Below are 22,264 nucleotides of genomic sequence, written 5' to 3'. Positions count from 1 at the left end.
ACAAACAGACGTGCATTTCCATTTCTTCGACCACAGGTTAATATGCAGATAGAAATCAAAGGTACGATATGATAAATAGATAAATAAATAAATATGAAAGGCATATCTATTATGTAATAGACAGAAAAGACACTAGAAAGTAGATATGAAAGGTACTATACAATACAGAACAGCATCAAATAGATAGCTAAGGAAGGCGCTATGTAATAGATGGAATGTCATATATATATATATATATATATATATATATATATATATATATATATATATATATATATATATATATATATATATTATACACACACACACATTTATATATAAAGAAAGGCCGCTATATAATAGATAGCTAGGTAGTCAGTGAGCATCTGCAAAAGGAAAAAGAAAAGGTTAAAGTCCGTTCCCACTGCGAATAGGAAAAACATTTTGGCCGTATAGCCTTGTCAGACCTAATGAAGGCTAGCCAAAACCTTGTGTCTTTAACTATCTTATGTTTCCACAAGGGGAAATACTCTTTCCCTTTATATAATAGGTAGGAACTGCACTATATGATAGATAGATAGATAGATAGATAGATAGATAGATAGATAGATAGATAGATAGATAGATAGATAGATAGATAGATAGATAGATATGAAAGGCACTATATAATAGACAGATGACGTATTCGCGATTTCTTCAGAGCCTATTCTAAAGGCTCCAAGGTGTCCATTGATCAGCCCGAGTTCCTCCTAAAACCTAATCAATCAAGTCATAATCAAATGCTGCGTGCTAGCAAGTGAATATTCAATGTTTTCGGGTTCATTTTCTATTTTATTCCCAGTTCTTTACGATTATAAATGTATGACTATTGATATGCCCAACTTGCATCTGCGTTTGTATGTAATTATTCATACCGTGAATACGGAGCTGGTGAATTCAGACAGTTATCATTGATTATTCTACAGTACACGAGCTTTTGCAAAGCCATTTTTAATGCATAGGTAACACTAGCGATTGGCGATATAGTTATTCTCCGAGCCTGACTGCACACGTACAGTGTTCAGAATATTTAAAGATGGTATGCATAATTATATTGTCTTTACAACTACAAACTCTACAACTTCTCTAGAACAAAATAAACGATAAGGTCGCGTCTCTCCATACAAATGTTAAACGCGCGCGCGTGTGTGTGTGTGATGCTGATTACGTGGTGCACACTGCCGTGCAGATGTGTCCGGTTACGCGTGAGCTGCCCCCTGGTTTTAGCGCTTAAGCTCGAGTTGTTGCAGCGTAGCAGTGGCGGCGGCGATGACAGAGAATGTAACGGCTCGCTGTTTGCTCGCTCCCTCGCTCGCCGGCGCCTATACTCTTTTGGCACTAGGATCCAGTGGTATCGCGCAGCTCCCTCCCACCTTCCCTCCCCTTTCTCGCCTGTTTTAAAGTCTCTGCCAGAGTCGGGCTCACATGTTACTTCCTGGATGGAAGAATGGAAAGCTTCCAGCTCGGCTGCAACTACTCCTTTCCTACTTGTCCAAGAGCCGCCGCTCCGACCTGCACGGACTACCGCCTTTCGTAGCCGTTTCCGCAGTTTTTCCTTCGGCCGGGCCCTTGAGCGTGGCCCTCGTCTCGCGTGGCCGTGGGAATATGGTAAAGCTCGGCTCGTGAAGGTGTTTTTTCGGGCAGAAGTTCTTTGCGATCCTAACTTTATTCCTGGAATCGGTGGCTCGCGGTTGTTGCTGCCGCTGGTGCATTTGGCTTTTCAGTTATTTGTTTTTTTGCTGCAATTTTACCTTTGCCTTTTTGAAGCGATTCTTGGGAACAATAAACTTTGACCACCGGGCTTTTTTTATTTCCCTTTGCTTCGATGTGTATAGTGACATGCGGAGGCTACTGGAACCGTGCTGTTGGTGGATCATTTCTTTGATTTTATCGTTCTTCCCGTTTGGATTGGTGGATTGCCATCCCGGTAAGTAAGATCTTACATTTTTTTAACTCGCCTTTTTCCGCTTACTCTGCAGCAGTTATTTCTTTTGTCTTATATTGTACTTGTATGCGGACAAGGCCAGTTACTGTTTAAAAACCCGTTTTTGTATTGGACGGCTGTCCGTGCTTTCACAAACCCCATCTCCTTTGTAAACCGCCTAAAATGTGCGATGAGCTGAATGTGGAGACCCAAAAACTAAGCCAGCGTCCTCCCGCTCGTACGATCGCCGTTATGTCGTCGTGAAAAGGTAAAAAGGTGAATCTTCCACCACACGCCTTCCTTCGGCGATCGCACATCGGCTGCAACAGCCGCGTACCCCGCGCGGAATTGCAAGTTGCGGGTGAATTTGTGCCGTTTACATCCACTGTTTGACAAAGTGGCGATTTAAACAATCGGTCTGCTTAAACGTACCTTTCGGTAAGGCGGAGGCTCCTGAATCGTTCCGTTAGAACCCCCCACCCCAAGCTAATTAACGCCTCTCGATCGCGCTCGGCGCACGTTTCTGCTGCTCCGGAGTCCAGTGAGCCGCCTTGGCGCAGTGATTGTCGAAGCAGAATTCTGAATGAACAAGAGCGCTAAAAAGTCGACTTTGTCGCTGATTGTGCTTCAGGAGGAAGTCCTGGATATAAATCGGATGCATTTTTTAGGAGGTTTATGAATGAGGTCACCTTGGTAAAAAGCAGACAACTCCACAACCCCTAAATTTATAATGGGAAGGGGGGCTGCTTTTTTGGTAAAGTGGCGGCTGTCTGCTCTGTCGCCACCGCCGCCGCGTGCTTTGGCAATCTGCGATGTGCACCCTTTTACGGGCTGCTAAACCTGGGATGATCCGCATCGCTTCTCCGGCTGGAAGTGGCCGCTTGTTGGTATTTTTGGCCGCAGTGAGAAAACGCGTATAAAGGGGCTCGATTTTTGTTTTACGAGGCATACACGCGGCGCTAACTGCCGACTTACGGAGCAGCAGGAACTGAATTATTTTTCCTGCTCGGGTGCCCCATTTCCCGATGCAGCTGCGGTTTAAGATTCCAACCTCTGGTGCTCGTGGGGGGATCACAGAAGCCCCGCTTTCTCTCTCTCTCTCTCTCTCTCGTCTAGTCTCACATCACCCCGCTCTCTCGTTCGCATTGATACTACGGGCTTGTTTAAATAAGAATGCACCGCGATTCCTACGCTCTGCTCTTGGCTTCTCCGGGTGCCGTGCCGAGTAAGTTAGCGATGCTTCTAGTGGCCGCGTTCAGTATTTATCTGAAAGCAGTGCCTTCTTGATATGTGAGCGAGCGGTCGTGTTCGGCATTTCTAATTAAGTTTTGTATTCCTGACGTAAGTCTCCTTCACCCCCGTGTCAACGTCGCGTGCGTGCAGACACATTACTAGCAGAAGTCTTTTATTTTACAAACACGTCGTTCAATGGCAGACTCACTGGTAGGAACACAGCCTGGATGGGAGACCACTTCATCATTAGTTGGGCAGTGTATGGTAGTGGTGAATGCTTTGGATTTCAAGCCCGCTTCAACCCTTGCATTTTTGTCAGGGCAGACTGGTTGGAGCGAGTAGCTAGGGATGTCAAGACTACACGACTGCCGTCACGGGGGCGTGCCTCACGAAGATTATGTAAATGAAGGCAGGCAGTGCGGCGTGGTGGTTAAGGCTTTGGATTTGGGGTTGTTGGTTCTAATCCTACCACTGAAAATACGTGAGCATAAGACAGTCGCTTCACAAGCCAGTGCTTCATTTTGGAAAAAAAAAAACGGAACCAATTGAACCTCAAATGTTAAGTCACTTTTGATAAAGGCGTCAGCCAAATAATAATCACTTTAGATAATTAGTAGTGTAAGCGACCATCCCGAATACAAACAAAGCTACAACATACACATAATAATACTTTACATTTATATAACGCTTTTTTTACAACTCAAAACACTTATAACATCTGAGACCAGAATACATAAGTCGCCTTGGATAATGGCTTCAGCCAAATAATCATCATCGCAGTCTCGGGATGGATTGGACGTGCACAGTCTTCGGAGTACTCACACCAAGGAGAAGCTGCTGTGATAATTTTTGTGCCAACATGTCCGTTACAAAATGTGATCGAGCTATTGAATTATGTATGATAACTATATACAACTGGTGCTCCGTCCGAGGGATGGGGAGCTGCCCCACCTTACCTCCGCCCTGCTGATGAGATGCAGTAGTCTTCATCCAGCACTTTCTCCATATACTCCACAACATAAACTGGATATTCCTGGTAGAATGTGCTTTGCACATACCCTTTGACGAAGAAAGGCGCTATATAAAATAGATCACATCAAGTGTATCTGGAGATATCATATACCGATCAGAATATGGATGGACGAATGCTCCGCAAATGGCTTTTGACTAAGAAAGGCGCTATATAATATACATCGGCTGTGATGTATCGCGGGATCGCGTGCAGTGTTTTTACTTCACAGTCCACACACTTTCAGACTGATGTCAATTTAAAACACCTTCTCAGAAAGTAATGTATGTGCTGAAGCTTTGTTTTCAAGTGGGTTGCTTTCACTACTAATTACGTAAATAAAGTGATTTTTATTAGGCTGATGCCTTTAGCGAAGTCGGTCTTACAGCATTAAACACCGTAATAGCTTGCTTTACTAATTATCTAAACTGATGATTATTAACTTGCCGCATGCCTGTGTCCATCAAAGCGACTTTCAACATCTGATGTATGATTAGTTTCATTTATCCGCCCCCGTTAGATGAGATGACTTTTTTATGGTGGCACAGCGTCAGTGCCGGAATTTGAACCCAAACCTTAGGGTTTGAAGTCCAAAGCTGTAACCGCTACGCCTCACTGCCTGCTTCTGAACTCCATCCTGACCTGAAAAATTCATCCCGCACGTACTCACCACCTTAAACCTGATAAGCTGGTCATACTACTGATGGATGGATGCACTGAAAATACATTTTGACAAAGAAAGGCGCTATATGAAATTCGTCCGCTGTGATCTGACACGGGGGCTCATCGCGTTCAGTTTTTGTACTTCGTAATCCGCATGCTTTCCAACTGATGTCATTTTAAAACGCCTTATTAGACCCTAATGTACGTATGTTGTAAGGCTTGTATTTAGGGGGTCGCTTTACCTACTGATTATCTAAACTATTGTTACGCGACTTACATTTGAGATACAATTGCTTCCATTTCGTTTGTTACTCCCCTATAGCTCCGGCTGGTGAAGTGACTTGCTCATGGTCACAGGGTGTTAGTAGCAGGATTTGAACCTACCCCTCAGGGTTTGACGCCGCACTACCTTTCCCAAACACCTTTCAAATCCCTAAACTGGATAAGCCGATTAGAACGTGCATGGATAGCTGCACTACAAATACGTTTTGACTAAATATAGGGCGCTATATAACATACACCCGCAGTGATCTGTCACAAGGGATCACGTCCCTACACTCTTGGACTGATGTCATTTTAATTTCTCATTTGGCTGACGCCTTTCTCCAAAGCGACTTTTAACATTTGGGATACTAATGGAACCCCGACGGGTGATGTGAGTTGCTTCTGGACACACAACCGTGTTAGTAGTGGGATGTGAACCCCCAGGGTTTGAAGTCCAGAGCTTTAACTATACGCCACACTGCCTGTGAACGTGCACTGTAGCTTTGTGCTCACGGGGCCGCTTTCTGTGATATTTCTATAAACGGAGTATCTATGCAAAAGTGTTTTACACAAAAAAATAACATTTTGACAGTGGCCGCCTGCTCGGCAAATTGAACTTCTAGTCCGCATGTCTCACTTCATGATAAGATGCGCACGACGTCATTATTGATGATGATAATAATAATAATAGTATTTGTATCTTTTTGGTTTCGGTGAAGTCTATTTTACAAACCGCTACTTATGTTTTTCAGTTTACGCAGTGTTTGCGCTTGATGCAGTTTTGGAGAGGTCTTTCATTGAACCATTTTACTGCAGCTGCACAGTCGGACACACACATCGATTGATTTTAAGTTCTATATTTAAGACTTACTTTTTGCGCCACCATACGCGGGATTGTTTTGTTTAACTTGATAGATTTTTGCACATCTTAAAAATTATGGGTCTAAAACGGCACTTAACTGGGCTGAGAGGTTCCTCGCGGAACCATTTAGGTTTCTTTATGAAGCCAATTCTTTGGGTTTTTAAAAAGTTCCCAATATGTGGACAAAACGGAAATCTTGAATAGAGCATAGGCAAAAAAAAAAAAACCCTGAACTGAGCCCGGTATCGTATGCATTTCATCTATCCATGATTATTTATGCACCCTGTTATGGATCTAAAGGTTCTGTCTGGCACTTTGATGCGGATGGTCTCCGAGTGGCATCGCTCTGATCACTCTGGCTCCGTTATTTTTTGAGTGCAGGCGAAGACCACTTGTTAATTTTTATTTTGTGAGTAGAACATCCTCAACAGGAACGAGACCGGTCGTGCATTAATGATTTTTTCCAGCATTTGTTTTCTAGAGTATTAGTCTTATGTAGTGTCTTTAAATTACCTTTTCGATTTCTCGCAGCACATTTTTAACAGAGGTGAATTCACAACGCTCCGCCAATTTAATTAGTTTGCTTTCCATCAATTTCTTTTTTTTTTTTTTTTTAATATATGGTGGTGTTCCTTTTGTTCATTTTATCTTGTTCTTCAGGAGCTTTCCCTTCTCAAAATGCACAATAAATAAAAGATTAACCCAATTCCGCTCGAAATGCACACGTTGGTTGAAACAGCGTGTACTTTACGAAAGAATTTTATTTTAAAAAGAGTATTGCGCACCTGTACAGTGTGTCTGTGTCGTTACGATGGTTGAAGAAACGTCTTCAATCGCATATAAGCCAGGGTTGTATCCTTGTAATTGGCCGATTCTGTTCGGCACCATCAAGTGATTAATGAAAGGCTCCAGCAGTTCCTTCGGAATGGAGAATCGAGCAGTCATTTTCATCTACTATTATTCTTCGGGTAGTACGAAAGAGAGAATGAGAGATAGGAGTCCAAACGAGACTGCATGCTTTAAATATTAAAACAACATGGCACTTCTGCACATCCCGCTGATTTCAAAAGGACTGAATGGTAAATCCCCCGCAACTCTGAACTGGATAGAAAATGAATTAATGAATGAATGGATGAGTGAATCCCGAATGCGCACCTTTAGGCCGACACTGGTTTTCTGTTCAAATACAACGTATACGCTAATATTTTGTGGCTGATGGCGATGGGCTGTCGAGGTGAAGGCTGGCTGCTCGGTTTCATTCACGGACTCCACGCGCTGCTCAGAGCGAGGTTTGCTATCTCCCATCACACGCTCAACGCTGGAATACGCGAAACAAAATCCAGCTTGCTTTTTAAAGGCGTTGAGGTGGTATTCAGCATTGACGGGCGCTATATAGAATTTTCTTAAATGGTTTGGGTCGAACGGTGGCATTTTACCTGCAGGAGATCTGATCGAAGAGCCGGTGCCTTACGTGCGGATTCTGCAGTTTCATCCCGCGCACTTTTCAAAAATAAATAAATAAATAAATAGCGGTGGTACTTTACTGGATTGTGTGATATCTCATAGGACCACTGCCCGACAAAGAAGCATTTCATTCTGAGAAGTTGTATTTGCATGCGAAATTGGTTCTTTTAGGTTTTGAAAAGGTGGTTCACAATATACGAACATCTTTAATGTATCGTAGGCAGGATACGAACAGATCAAGAAAACCTGAACTTAGCCTGCGCTATTTTATGCCCCGAGATTCCTGTTAACATCAGGAGTCCATTCATATTGCACAAGTCTGTTATCAACTATTCATTGTTATTTATGGAGCTTGTTAGAGATCTAATAAAAGTAAAGGTTCCTTCTGGAGGCTTCATGTAGATGGTTCTTTAGGGAACCAAAAGTGATTCCCCTATGGTATAGACTCTGAAGAAATGCCACCTTTACTATTATTATTAAGTATTTGGCAGACACCTTTATCCAAGGTTACTTGCGACATTTGAGATACAAAAAGACATGTACCCAGTTGTTTTTCCCAATGGTAGCAAAGACAAACGAGGTGAATTGCTCATGGTTACACTGTGTCAGTAGTGGGATTTGAAATTAAAACCTCAGGGTTCAAATCCCACTTCTCACACCTTCATTTTCGGGTTTGTGTTTGCACAGGTTTTACCTCACGGTGGAAACTTTTTGTCACAACGTTCATATTTTATGCATGGGAAAGGCACTATATAGATACAATTTATTATTAGTAGTAGTAGTAAAACATCTGAGAGGAGCTGGCTCTAAAACAGCCTGACACTCCTTCCATGGCTGATCACTGTGCACTGTCCTTTGCTGCCCGGTTCTTTCCAGCTCCACGGTTCATTTTCTGCACTTTTTTTTTTTTTTGCCCATTGCATTGATTATGCTTAAAATGAAGAAAGCAAAGGATTTAATTAATTTCAGTTTATATTTTTATATTGTATTCTTCACAGAGGGTAGGGGCAGAGAATTGTGACCCTTTCCTGGTAAAATACAATTTTTAAATTTTACAAATTTGTTAACATCGGATTAGTTCATATAAAGACCTTAATCTGCAGGGAGGTAGTGTGGCACAGGTTAGGGCTGTGGGCTTCAAACCTTGACATTGTGGGTTCAAATCCCACTGCTGGCTCTCCATATTCATGAGTAAGTCTGTTCACCTGCCTGTGCCTCAAATGGGGAAAACAGAAAAGAAATTTAATCAATTATACCTCAAATGTTGTAGTTTTCCTTGGATAAAGGCATCAACCAATAATTTGGTATTAAAAAAAGAATAGAAAACTGATTAACATTTATTGAAACCCCCAATATTTGTCCATGAATTCATTGTTGAACAATAGCCAGTTGACAAACCACTATATTAAATGTAAACAGCATTGCATAACCTCATAGTAATTTTAAATCTGCATTTTATGTTCTGTTTGTTAAATTTTTAACAAATTACAATAACTCATTTAAATGGGCTGAATTCCAACTCCCCTACAACTTTGAACTACAGACACAATGGCTTAATAATAATAATCGATTATTTATATAGCACCTTTCCAATGTTCCGAGTGCTTCAGAAATATTGAAAACACGTACAAAAGTTAAACATAGTTTGTTTTCAGTGTTACTAATTTGATACTTTTCTAACATCAATCATTAAACACCAAACAATGGATTAATATTAGATGTATAAAATGCTAAATTAGAGCAAGAAACAAAAAGCAGGAATTAAAAAAAAAAAAACTACACACAAACTACAAAAACACAAAAATGTGAGAAGAGCGTCAACAGCAAATAGCTTACATTGTTATAAAATTAAATGTAGGAATATCAATGAAGATGCTGAATGGCAGTTTATTAAAGATGACTTAAGAGTTATTAATAGTTCAGTCATATCAGATCACTTAAAAAAGACCCATTGTGTTGTGGAGAACAATCGGTAAAATAAGACTGGATTATATTATTAGTTTTGAGCCAAACATGCAATGGACAATGCCATGGATGCCTTTGAAAATGAATGAATGGATGGATGGATACATAACCACTTTTGGTATGAAAGGCCCTAAAAGTTAAGATTGATTTTATTTCAAGGTGGGCTGCTTGGTGGGACAGAGGTTAGTTAGCACTGCTGTCTTGCATATCCATGACACTGTGTGAAATCCACGTACTGTATCGGTTATTGACTTCTATGGAGCCTACCTGGCACGACTGAGTGTGTCCTGTGATGAAGCAGGTATCTTGTTCAGGCCCAGCTCTCGTACTGTTCAAATAGGCTACGGTGCAGAGAAGTTGTCATAGATCATGAAATCAAATTGGTCAATGAACAATTGAATGATAGGCCAGCCCTACCTGATTTCAAAGTGGGCTGAGTTTAGCACTGCTTCCTTACATATATCCCAGGCCACTGGGTCAAATCCACAGTTCTATGTGGAGCCTACCTGACATGAGTGACTGTAACGTGTCCAGTGATAACTCTGCTCGTGCATTTTGCTTTGTAAGTCGCTTTGGATAAAGACATCTGCAAAATAAATAATAACTGCCAGAATAGGCTACAGACCTAGCGAAGTTCTTACAGATAATTAAACTGTGCATGAACGAATTAATGATTTACCGGAAATGGACGACATAAGCTTCTGTAAGGTGGTCGGCACTTTCCTGACCCGCGTCGGGGTGTTTTTTTTTTTTCCCTGGCAGTTTAGTTAATATTTAGGTAATAATTTGTCGGGTTATTTTATTTTTTTTCTGGTTGTTTCGACACCAAACCTGCTGCGTCGAGAGGTTGAGCGGCTCTGCAATGGCCTCCTCCAGTGCACATCTTCTACTATTGTGGGTCTCGCGAGAGCACCAGGCGCGGGGCGCGAACCGACACTGGACTGGACGCCATGCCGTCGCCTAGACAGGCGGAGTTTGTTACAATTTATGTTTCGCCGGCATGCCATTCTATGAACCCTCGAAGAGACGAATGTTTATAGGCCTTCAAAGAACTGGAGTCATGTCCAATGGTGCGTGCCGAATCTCGGCTTATGGCGGAGAAAGGGGATTCAGAAGATGGAAGGGTTTACGGAATAATAAAGTCGACGGTCTCAACGCGTCTTGTGTCTTCGGGGCAGGTGCGTGGTTAGACACCCATTACACGTTGTGACTTCACCGTCCATGTAATCTACACTTCTTATTTCCCAGTTTATTTTTACGGGTTTGAGGATTAAAAGACCATGGACGATTTTGACATTTACTGAGTACTTAAAGAGGTTGATTGCTAGTGGCAATGAAGTAACGGGGAATGCTTTGTCATCGCGGTAATTAAAAGGAAGGTGTCAGATATGTGTGTTTTTTTTTTCCCTCAGTTTTGCCCCCAAGTTAACAGAATGAGAATGAGTGAGAGAGACAAGCAACCCCTTGCCTTTTTTTTTTTTTTTTTTATCCGCGCCATTCATACGAAGTCCGATCGTCATGTGAAGATGAGGCTAATGAGTGTGTTGGTTCAAAGGAGGACTGGGGGGAGTCGTTCGTAAAGGTCCTCCTTAGGTGAAAGGACTCGTTTCGAATGCATCTGCTCATGGAGAATTGGCTGAACGGGACACACACCAGCTAGCCTGTCAAACTGAAACGCACAAGTAATAAATCAGAGAGGAAAAACTCTGAAATGGAGTGTGGAGTGACAGTGCTGGAAAATCGTTCTCTAAAACTATTAGCTTCATTAGGGAAGTGATTCATGTTCAAATAATAAGCCACTGTCAGGGAAGGACAAATAGCTCAAGGACTCCACTATGCAGGTATTTTGCATATTTATTTCCCATGATTGAATTTAAAAAGACATTAATCTGTTATTGTGCTAAAAAAAAGTTTTTGCCTGTGGCAAGCGCGTATTTTTTTTAATCTTTTTTTTTTTACATCTGATGATCGAGTGCGTGGAATTTTAAAATATCGGCTTTCCAAACCCACGATTTTTCTGACGCGCTGTTATAGCGCCTTGCAAGCGTTCTGAGTAACAACATTACAAGGTATTTATCCGTTATTGTCACAGGCAAAAGCATTTTTTATTATAAGTGCATTTTTAAAATATATTTTTTTTATCTGATAATTGAGGATGATTTTCCGACGCGTTGTTGTTATAGCGCCTTTCAAGCATATTGGGTGACTATTTCAGCATTGTTTGTAATAGATGTCTGCGGTTAGGTGTTGGAAGTTTAAAAATTCTTTTTTTTTTTTTGTTCTGAAAACGTTAGTTGATCAGTTCATTAGTTTTGCATCTTTAAATTTGTTACATTACACACAGTCATCCTGCCATCTGTTGTCAAACCCTCTTGATTCAATTGAAATAGCTGAGGCCTGCGCAATTAAAGCAGGAACTGTCTGGTTCTGTTTCAGACTAGGCACCTTTATTTAGAGTGTAGCTGGTCTCCATGACTCCTTGTGGAGGATGTGGATATTGATTATAAGAATTATTCATTCAAGGCTACGTTGCTTTTTTGGATTGGAGTACAGGCAGGTGAGGTGACCTGTTTACAGTCACACAGGGTCACTAGTGGGATTTGAACCCACAGCCTCAGCGTTTTGTATTTTAAAGCCTCAATCACTACACCACACTGCCTACATGCCTGATCTTTTTCTGTGTGTTTTTGTTAATAGTTTCAAATTTGTTGAATGGAGTATGAAATGTGATATGCTATTTACACTTAATGGAACATTTTTAGTTTAGACCACTTTTTTTTTTTTAAATGTGTAGATATTTTTAATATACAGATGTGTTGTATGCTGGTGTTGACCTCCCTGTTTTGTATGAATAGTGCAGCTGTAGTAATTCAAAAAGCATTCATCTTATTATTACTGAGGGTGTGATATGATTGGGACCACCAGGGAGTCAATTTGTAGTAGTATGTATATGTTTTTACAGTGTCCAGTAGGTGTTGTACAGGCAAAAAAACCAAACCTTTTGTTCCTGAGTTGTGGGTGTCAGATTTCAATGAAACCCCCTGAGCCTGCTGCTTGCACGCTCTACTTCTTGTAGTCTTTCCCCACGTGAGTCTACCTCAAGTCGAAGGTGCTCCGTCTCCTCCTTCTCTGCCCTCAAGTAGTGGGCTACAGACTGGTCTGATTGTGTGCCGTGTAATTGTCTGTGTCACGTATGTTTGCAGTCTGGCTTAATTTATTTATATATAAATTATTGACTATTTCTTTCTCTTTTCCTTTTTTTTGTACGGTGCTTTTTTTGTACCTTACTATTATGTCTCCAAATGATAATATGTTTTGCAATTACTGTCTAGCTCCATCTCCATTTAGGTATCGCATCTCAAGTTTAACTCAAGTCTTTTACTTTTATCTGTAATCTTATTAATATCTAGCATTTTTCATTTTTATACTGTCTTTCATGTTTGTTTCTCTTTTTGTACTGGGCTTCTTGTCAGTTTCTCGTCATCATATTTTATTCAGTGTCTTCTGTCATTTATACAGAATGTCTTTCATTTTGCATGTCTACCATTTTTATGTGGCAATTCATGCATGTTTAACTCCATTTTAATTTTATAGCACCTTTTTAATGTTTGAGGTTTTCTTTATACAACAGTTTGTCTGTTTCACGTTATCATTCAGTGAATTTCATACCTCACAGTCTAGGTCTATCATTTTATAAAGAGTTCCTTTTGTTTTTGACTTTCTACTTCGTACCTACTTTCTCCTTGTATTGAGTGTTAAAAACGGCTTTCATCACATTTTGGGCCTAGTCGGGCTAAAGCCTCCTTGTGGTAGTGGGGGTTAAGCCTGTATGAAGGAGTCTCTTCTAGGCTTGCTAGTGAAGGTTCTGAACTGGTTTTCTTTTGTGGAGGCCTCACCCCCACTTTCACAGTGTTCAAGTCTCCTTTACATAACACAAAGCTCTGCACAAAGTTCACAAGTAAATGCAGTTCCAAAGTTTACATGAGTACACCTAAAGACATGGATTTGATTACGCAGAAAGGAAATAAAGTGGTTTGAAACGGATTAACGTAAATGGAGACCAGCAATATCTGCCCGTTAATGAATTAAGTCTGACACTTAATGGACTGGCATCTCTCCTGGGGTTAGTCCAGCCTTGTTCCAAACTGCTGGGGTGGGATCTCTTTCTTGTACAATCCTGCACAGGCGCCATATGTGCACGTATGACCTAAATTATGGTCCCTGTATTGCAGCCGATTTTGCCAGCCTATGTGAATCTGAATTGGGTGAAGTGGGCGCGAAGATAAATGATGATGGCCGTGCATGGTGTTTTTGTGCCAACTTTGCGTGTGCAATGTTTTTTGACCACCTTTTCTCCCTGCTCTCCAACATTCCCTTATTTAGATGTGTTTTCATTGTTTCATCTCAGGAAGGCGGAGTTGGCGGTGATGGCTCAGGCATGGGTGCCGCTCTTGAGAAGTTTAATTAGCTGTGATCGGAAGGATGGGAGTTCACCACAGTTTCTACCTAGGAACAACATTTAGCAGACAAATGTTGGAGATGCTGTCATCAACTTGGTTTGATGGTTCTGATGCATTTGACTCTGCTGACTGTGGGAGTTCGATTCTGTGGTGCACTTTTTCGTTTTAAGTTTGGTGAGGGAGTGTATTTGTCTATTTTTAGGGTGCAGTTTCTTTCACTGTAGCCTGAGGAGTGTGTGGTCAGGGAGGTGTCTTGTGTTTGAACTGGTCTGCAGTCCGCAGTGAAATGGCAATTCTAGATTCACCGAGTGTGGATGTGCCTGAATTGAGTGTGGCAGGAGCGGGACAGAGGCTCCTTCTACAAGTCTGTTGCATATCAGAAATGAATGGATGTGCTGGGCCCAGAAGCTCAAGGCACATGTAGGGAAGTATTTTGGACTGAGTGCTAGCCCTGCTTTGTGTCTGATTGATTAATTGATTTAAGTGACTTTGAGGGATGGCTGAATAGAGAGGAAACTAGAACTGCGCTTGATTGTGTCCACTACAAGTCAACACCATCAATACAGGGTAACCATCAAAGAATATTCCATCCATAAATATTTACTTATGCTACTTAACCCCATGTGATTTGTAGTGATGGTAGAGGAAAAAAAAATTCATGTTTTCATCGAGAGTGGAGATGGCTTCTAACTGAATGGGCATTTGAGACCAACACTGGACAGCAACAAGCAAGATCAAAAATACGAAAGAAAAAAATTACACGTATGTCGAATGATTAATATGTTCGGATTTCCAGTCATATGTTCGCAATATCCTAAACACTTCATTGGCTAAAGTGGATTACATAAAAACCAAACTAACCAGTTCCGTCTGTTTCAGCTTCTTTATCCTACTCTTTCATCAGTAATGTTCAAGATGCAATACCTAATTTGACAATTCTCTGTTTTTTGGAATGTGGGCTGATATACAAAAACTATTTTGGAGAGTTGGTAGTGAAAAGACACATTTTTTTCCTAAATACGTGTTGATAGTGGGACCTGCATTGTGAAAAGTACACCTACATTAACTGCTGGTCCTCCTAAAGTCAGAACTGGGGGCTGCTGGTATAGAGCACCAGTGAGTACAGGCCTACTTCAAGCACTGGAAAGTTTAAAAAAAAAAAAAAAAATATTGCTAAATAAACTGCTTTTGATAAACACTGTTATGAATGTAAATGGAACCTTAGTGGGGTCTTTATATGTAGTACAAGTAGCTTACAAATCTAATAACGTTTCGTAGCCTTTGCTTTAATTGTCGTTGATGTTCCGTGATATGCCCAATTATTTATACTTCTTACTTTCCCCTTCATCAACATGCCCATTTCAGGTGTACCTCATGAATTGTGTCCATGAAACATTCTTACACTGTGGTTAAGACTAGGTTTAACTTAAGCCCTATTCCGACAGAATAATCTTTCAGGACGTAAGTCTGTAAAGTTACTGTTGCCACGCAACTTTGGTCATTTTAAACATGGTTTTGCACAGTAATGTCTGGAAAAATTTGAGATTAGTATGCCTGCTGTGGTTACACATGGTCGTCTCCTCAAAACAGCATGTGTTGTTGCAGTGCAACTTTTGCTTCTCCTTGTAACAAGAAAAGAATCACAATGGCAACCAGGGTCAGGAATGGCTGCAACTGGATCAGGGCTGAAACTCCGTGCCTCGTGTCGCTTTAGGGGTGACTGGTGTTACCAAACCTGCTTTGAGCAGATGGTCCATTCTGTACACCTAGAAGGCTCAAGTGGGTCGTTTAGTTTCAGTCACTGCAAGAATAAGTCCTGTGATAAGAATTTTGAGGTTGGAGCTTCTTTATCTGTAAACTTGTCCACGTTACCAACTCCGTAGGAGTCGTTCTGAAGTGCTTCAATGTGAGTCGCATATAGTGTGGACAAGTCCTTTGACTGCCTCAATTTTACCTGTGAAAACTTTTAAAATTTGGGGGAACTGCCTTTTTCATGGGAAATGGCAATTGACACGTCGGTAAAATTTTACTATGTTGTTTTATGGGCTTTTTTTTTTTTTTAAAGAAGGGAAAAGTCTCCGTAATCTTTACTGAGATTGGAACATGCAGTCCATAAAAAGTTATTGACACGAAATTTGGTTGGGACTAAAAATACAGAGGCCTTTACTTTGCCCCACTTTCTGGGGTCTGAATAAAGCTTTACTCCAGAATAATGACCATCATGGAAGTGTGTCTGGTAGGAGGCATGCCTTAGAGTGCCTCTAGAGTCGGGTCCTTCTCAGAATTTGTCCAGTGTATCATCAGATACAAATATGTGGTCACATTGACTGACTGTTCAGTGCAGCTCCAGACTAGTTTCTCTTGGCCTTTGAGGAGCCCACGAACAGCACCAGTTGTGAAGCTGTGATATTCTGTCCACTACTGGCTTGGGAAACTGCTACAAGTTTGATTTTAAAAAAAAAAACACTTGAATTCATGCAGTTTAGTGCCCCTTGTTGGTTGTCCACAGTCTCATTACCATCGGTTTCTTCACTGCTGTCCTTGACTCATTTAGCACCGTCGAAGTGACTTACTCCGGTTCATGGTAAGTGGAAGACTGGATTGAGCCAGGTACTTTTTTTAGAACCAGGTGTCCTTGTCACTCGGCCACATCGCTGGTCTTGTGTGTAAATAAAGAAGAGATTGTTTGGTCTAGGTATCGTAAACATGGCTGTTGAATGCCGCTGAAGAAGCGGCTTGTTAGGGTAAATTTATGATAAATATAGATTCCTGGCCTCTTCCAGAGTTAGGCATCGAGTGGCGGTGAATCATTTGTTTTCCATAAATGCTTCTGTAGATTGTATTTAAAATAAGCAAGAGGCAAAGGTTTTCATTATAGGGTGCAAAGGGCTGCTTTCTTTTGGATTTCTGGTTTTAACCATGTGGCGTCTCATCTACTATGTGACACTGTTGGAAACCCAAGAGGGCTTATGTTTTATGGTTTGTGGTAATTTGTGTTATTACTAATATATATTTTTCTAAATGTAAAGCCCTGTAGCTGTGTTGATAATATGCTCCATTTCTTTAATTGGTCTCAGTCCTTTTAGCATTTATGAGATGTGGTCATTTTTAATGGGGTGTGGGGGGGGCACTGTGATTCACAACTCGAGTGTCCTGTGCTCAAATCCCAGCCTGGTTGCTAACTCTCTACAATTTTCACATTCTCCTAATGTCCTTGTACGAGGTACTCCAGTTTTGCTCCCACATCCCAAAGTGATGTATGTTAACTGGTGACTTAGATTCATTCTCGGGTAATTTAATCAATTTGGACTCACGGGGAGAATTGGTGAGTAACACATGTCCGATGCAGTCAATGAGCAAAGAAGTGCGTACCCAAGTAAAGTTGAAGTATATAGTTGTTTGAAAATCCACCTTAATAAATTAATTGTCTGTCCGTTTGCTGTGCTTCTGTTATTCCAAAAGACGGCGCATCACAAAAAATGTTTAGCAATAAAATTCTTTGCATTTGTCATTCCAACAGGTGGCACATCACAAACATTAGTGGTACTTTTTTACGAATCCCATACCAAATGGCATTTAACAGAGACATGTGCATCACATGTTGTACTACAAATGTTAATGCTGAGGTCCACGTTGATTGCTTAGATTTCAATCCGTCTTAAACAGGTAGTACAGTTAGTGGAATTATATATTTTTATAAGATTTGGTTTTGTGTGATTAATTTGTTGAATATGCAAAGAGACATAAACACTCTTAGTTTAATCCTCTGTTTAAAACTGGACTGTGTTGTGCTCCATGCTGCCAGGCTAGGCTCTGAAATGGATTATTGCCCTCTTTCATTTTTCAGATCACTTCCCAAACATGGCTGTGGTTCATTATTTACAGGCAGGCACTCAAGACTCCATGTCTAACTTCTAAAACAGTTGCAGGCTGATACCAGTCTGCTTTTTTTTGTGTGTGATGGGGAGTGGGAGTTTGCTGCTCTGATCCCAGTGGATTGCTATTCCAGCTGATGACTTATGATTTCTGCAGTTGTGTACACTTTTGCTGTTCCACCTCAGTTTACTCAATCCATTTACAAGGCTGCCCAGGATGTTGCCATACTCGTGTCTCTGGCACTTGTCCCAGTTATCTCGTATTCATTTCTCTGTTTCTTTCCTGCCGCAGAGAGAGTTGTATTGTGTCTTGCATTTAGTGATTTTTGTCCAGAGGGATGCACTTGTGTTCTGATGCTGTGGTGACAGTGACGCAGAGCATTTTAATTCCCCTGTGTGCAGTGGGAGCATAAATCTTGATGGCTTTAAATTTCACAGAGTTATTCTGTTGGTGTGAAATAAAATATGACATGCTTGGAATTCATGGCTGTGGCCAATTAAATCCTTGGCAGCAAAGGCCTGTCACTTGGTTCCCCTACCAGTAGAGGGAAGCATATCACTGTTTGCAGTATTCTAAATGGAGTAAATGGTGATGAGAGGGAATCATAGTCCTGTGCTCAAATCGCAGCCTGGTTGCTAACACTCTACAATACTTTTTCCCAGTATTGGTCATTTCTGCTGCTGAAGAGGAGTCCGCATGGGGCAATTTTGCTTATTCAATATGGCTGTGCCTTAGAATGGCTTTTATATTCTATGTGTTGGCTGATCTTTGACAAGCATTCTTTCCAATGTGAATGAGAAATGAGAACACACACACATATATATTGTCGCCATGTACAGGAATGACCGCTCAGGATGCAAGTAAATTTTGGAGTACCAACCGGGTCATCCCTTTTATTGTTTGGCGAAAAATAATATTAAACAAGATATAAACAAAATAACTTTAGGTGTACGTCCCTTCAACGGGGGATTCAAAGTAATGAGTGGTGTAGTCGCTCTAGCGGAACTCGGCCCAGCTGTATGCTTAGGCCAGTAATGACGTCTCCTTCTGGGATGCCTGGGGTTTTATGGCTCTTGGATCAGAAGGGGCGGGGTTAAAAGCCTCCACTGAATGGCTTCTCAGCACTGTAGGAAAAGGAGACGACGGCGTTAGCAGCATTGCCCCTCTCGTCTCACCGTGTTATTATATACTTTGACAGAGCTTGCAAGGAGGTCCACTGATATGCATGTGTGACCATTTTATATAATTGCAGGGGACAAGTGACTGAAAGTCCAAAAAAATAAAGTAGGTGTGCCACCCCATTTAACTGCGAAACACCATTCACTTGATTTCGTAAGCAAGGGAAAAGCAAACAAAAAAAAACTTTAGCCTGTGATGGCTTTATGCTGGGAGATTGTCTGTTGAGCTCCATCTTGTAGTAGGCTTGGGTCAAGACTCGGACTCCTCCTTTATATAGCTCAGACTGGAACCGGTGCATAGTGGCATATTGCAGTCTTTAAAACTCTACTCGGGTCCCATTGTTAGCAAGACTTATGTGCAATACACACAAATCTTCCACTCATCTAGCCAGCCAGCCACTAGGTTCCTCTTTAGTGTAAAAGGGATCATGCCCTAGGTTATGGGGTCTCTACTCTATAGAGCAAAAGTTATGGCCAGGCTGTGTATTGAACTTGATGATACAGAGAGCTTAGATCAGTGGTGTGCAAGAGTTTTTAAAGGAAGGATTGTGAGTCTTGCCATTAATTTCTGGGTTTTTCATATTTCTAACTTTTTAGATGACAACTGGCATGAAGTTCCATCCCTCAGTGTTGCCCATCATTGAGTTATAGTCCTTTGGTTACTGAGCAAGCATTTAGATGGTGCCTCGCAGAGACCTCTCTGGTGCTTGAGCATTTAATCAGATAAGGCCTAGAGGCTGCATTCTGAAGAGACCCTTTAAAAAGGAACTGAGACTCTGTAGCTGACATTTAGAGTGTCTGGCAGCAGCTTTTTAAGCCAAAGACTTGTGTTCCAGGCATAGCTGAATGGATAATGGCAGTCAGTTTGAAAATGTAATGGTAGTGGGAGGGCAAGATTTTGCGATCGCTGTAATTAATGAATTAATGAGAGTGAGGTGCGTGAAAACTACCACTAAACTCCACTATGGAAATTAACAAAATGCTGGTACTGTACCAATTTAAAAAATTAGGGTTTTCAGTACCAGTATACCACATAACCCTAGCAAATGTATAAGAATGGTTTTATGTTAATTTTAGTGTTTTTGTTTTTAATCCTGTTTTTATGCATCAGTTTTCACACATAATGAAATGATTGGATTTGAGATCAAATCTGTTCATGATTTATCCTTCCATTCACCCATTTTCTAGACCTGTTCATCTAGAGCAGGGCTATGGATCCGCTGGGGCTCATTGTTTTTTATTCTATAGTAATTCAGAACTTTGTGTTTCACATATTAATCTACTATTTGGGGTTGTGTTTTAATATTTGGTTGTATCCATTGGCATTTATTTGATCTTTTCTCGTATCTGTACACTTTTGAACATTTGTGAAAATGAATAATTATTATTATTATTACTACCCCAGCAAGCACCAGGTTCAAGGCACAAAAGATCCTGGGGTAGGTTGCCCGTTATGATAATTATATTGTTTTATAAATGAGGCCCCAGAACTTTGAGGAATTCTTTCAAACGCTCCTTCCTCCTTAAAAGTGTGACAGTGTGTTGCCCTCTTGTGGTTAGACAACAGAGTACTGGCAGACTGCATTTAAATGAGTAGTGTAGTTCAAGCTGCCACAGGTAATGGCCACCAGGCTGCCACTCTCTTGTTTTGTGTTTTTAGCTGAGAACCCTCATCACAAACATTCACCCAGTTGTTTTCTATCCCACAGCTCCCCAAGGAGGTAATGCCTTTGTGTTGATCTGGTCTCCCATTCTGGGAGGAGGTCCACTGTCTGGTTACATAAAGAGGGCATGCAGGGTTGTGGGTATTATAATTGGCCTGAATTGTGTCCTTATCTTCAGAAGCCTATCCGGTAGCGGGATGTAGGGTATGCTGTAACAATCCAGGCTCCTGTAGTCAAAACAGGATGTTTTGGGTTCACACACCCTCTCTGATTATTCTTTAAAAAAATCTTTGGAATGGAAGCCCCTGGGGGGAGAAAAATAATAACAATCATGTACAGTGGCTCTTTGTGCGGAGTTCTGATTAGAAAGCCACGTCGCTGAGCTGCTGTCCCGTGCCCATGCTTGTAGTTGGTGCAGAGGTGAACATGTAATGGAAGAGCACAAAGCTTCCACGAGACGTGTCTCTGAGTGTGTTTTTTTTTTTTTTTAAGTAATAAAATGCCTTTGCTTGTTTTCTTCTTGTTTTCAACTGATCTAGGTGGATTTAACTTTGTAAAATAAAAAAAATCAGAAATTTGTCATGGAATAATGCAAGAAGTGTGGCACATTCACTAGCACATACAAGTAAGAATTTTTACTTTGCTCTTCATGTGTGCCAATAAGGGCCTAGCATATGAAGGTACTGCAGTGCAAAATCATCCACATTTAAATGTACTGTATGTTATGTTCTGAGGGGCTCCAACAATGGCTGTCTGCTTGAATGCCTTCCTGACCCCCCGTGAGCTGTGGGTCCTAACTGGATTGACCTCTTTGGTCTGATGAGATAAAAATTGAAATCTTTGTCCAGAACTCTAAGCACTTTCAAGACCTGGCACTGCTTATCACCTGCTGTTACCATCTCTACAGTAAAGCATGGTGGTGGCTGCATCAAGCTGTGGGTTTGCAGGAACAGAAGTCTGATCAGAATTGAGAGAAGGATGAACAGAGCCAAACACAGAGCAGTCCTGGAAGAAACCCTTCTCCAGAGTGCACACCACTTCAGACGACTCACCTTTCAGCACGACAATGACCTGAAGCAAACAGCCAAGATAACACTGGGGGGGACTTCAAGACAAGTCTCTGAGTGACCTTGAGTAGCCCAGACTTAAATCCCATAAAATATTTCAGACCTAATCTAACAGAACATGAGAGGGTCTGCCAGAAAGAATGGGATAAACGGCCCACATCCAGGTGTTCCAAGCTTGTAGAGACTTAGCCAAGATGGCAGAATTGCAGGCGAAGGTCCTTCTACAAAAGTTCTGAATTAAGGATCTGAAAACTTCTAGGAATTAGATTTTAGTTATTGGTGTGGGTGGGTGTGTGTGTGTGTGTGTGTGTGTTTTTTTTTTTGGTTTTTTTTTTTATTTATATATATATAATGTTTTCAAACCTAACTGAGAATCTCCATAAATAGAATGGATGAGCTTTTTGGGCTGGATGTCCTGTTTTTGAAATTCCTGGTGGGAGTGGATGTGGTATGTACTTTGGAGTTGTCAAACAGGCTCTTACCTCAAATGTGCCTCCTGAATGGTTAGACTTGGTTACATTAGAGACCTTGAATCCAGACAGTCCTAATGAGGTGCACGACCCTCTATACAGATGTTTAAAGCACTACCCCCTTTCACTTTTCCTAGTTTTTCTGGC

At 41.2% G+C, this 22,264-nt stretch overlaps 1 protein-coding gene across 1 annotated transcript in view; it reads left to right on the top strand.

Annotated features, from left to right (window-relative positions):
* The first annotated feature begins 1,270 nt into the window (after positions 1-1,270).
* ptprga (protein tyrosine phosphatase receptor type Ga) overlaps positions 1,271-22,264 on the top strand; it is a 399,554-nt gene continuing 378,560 nt past the window's right edge. The window contains exon 1 of the mRNA XM_039770749.1: positions 1,271-1,945. Within this exon, the coding sequence (XP_039626683.1) occupies positions 1,858-1,945 (88 nt within the window). The 5' untranslated portion in view covers positions 1,271-1,857. The remainder of the gene's footprint in view (positions 1,946-22,264) is intronic.

Source organism: Polypterus senegalus, chromosome 12 (assembly GCF_016835505.1).
Source record: "Polypterus senegalus isolate Bchr_013 chromosome 12, ASM1683550v1, whole genome shotgun sequence".
In the NCBI taxonomy this organism is placed as follows: Eukaryota; Metazoa; Chordata; class Cladistia; order Polypteriformes; family Polypteridae; genus Polypterus; species Polypterus senegalus.
The sequence above is the reverse complement of the archived record's forward strand: the minus strand, read 5'-3'. Positions and strand labels throughout refer to the sequence as shown.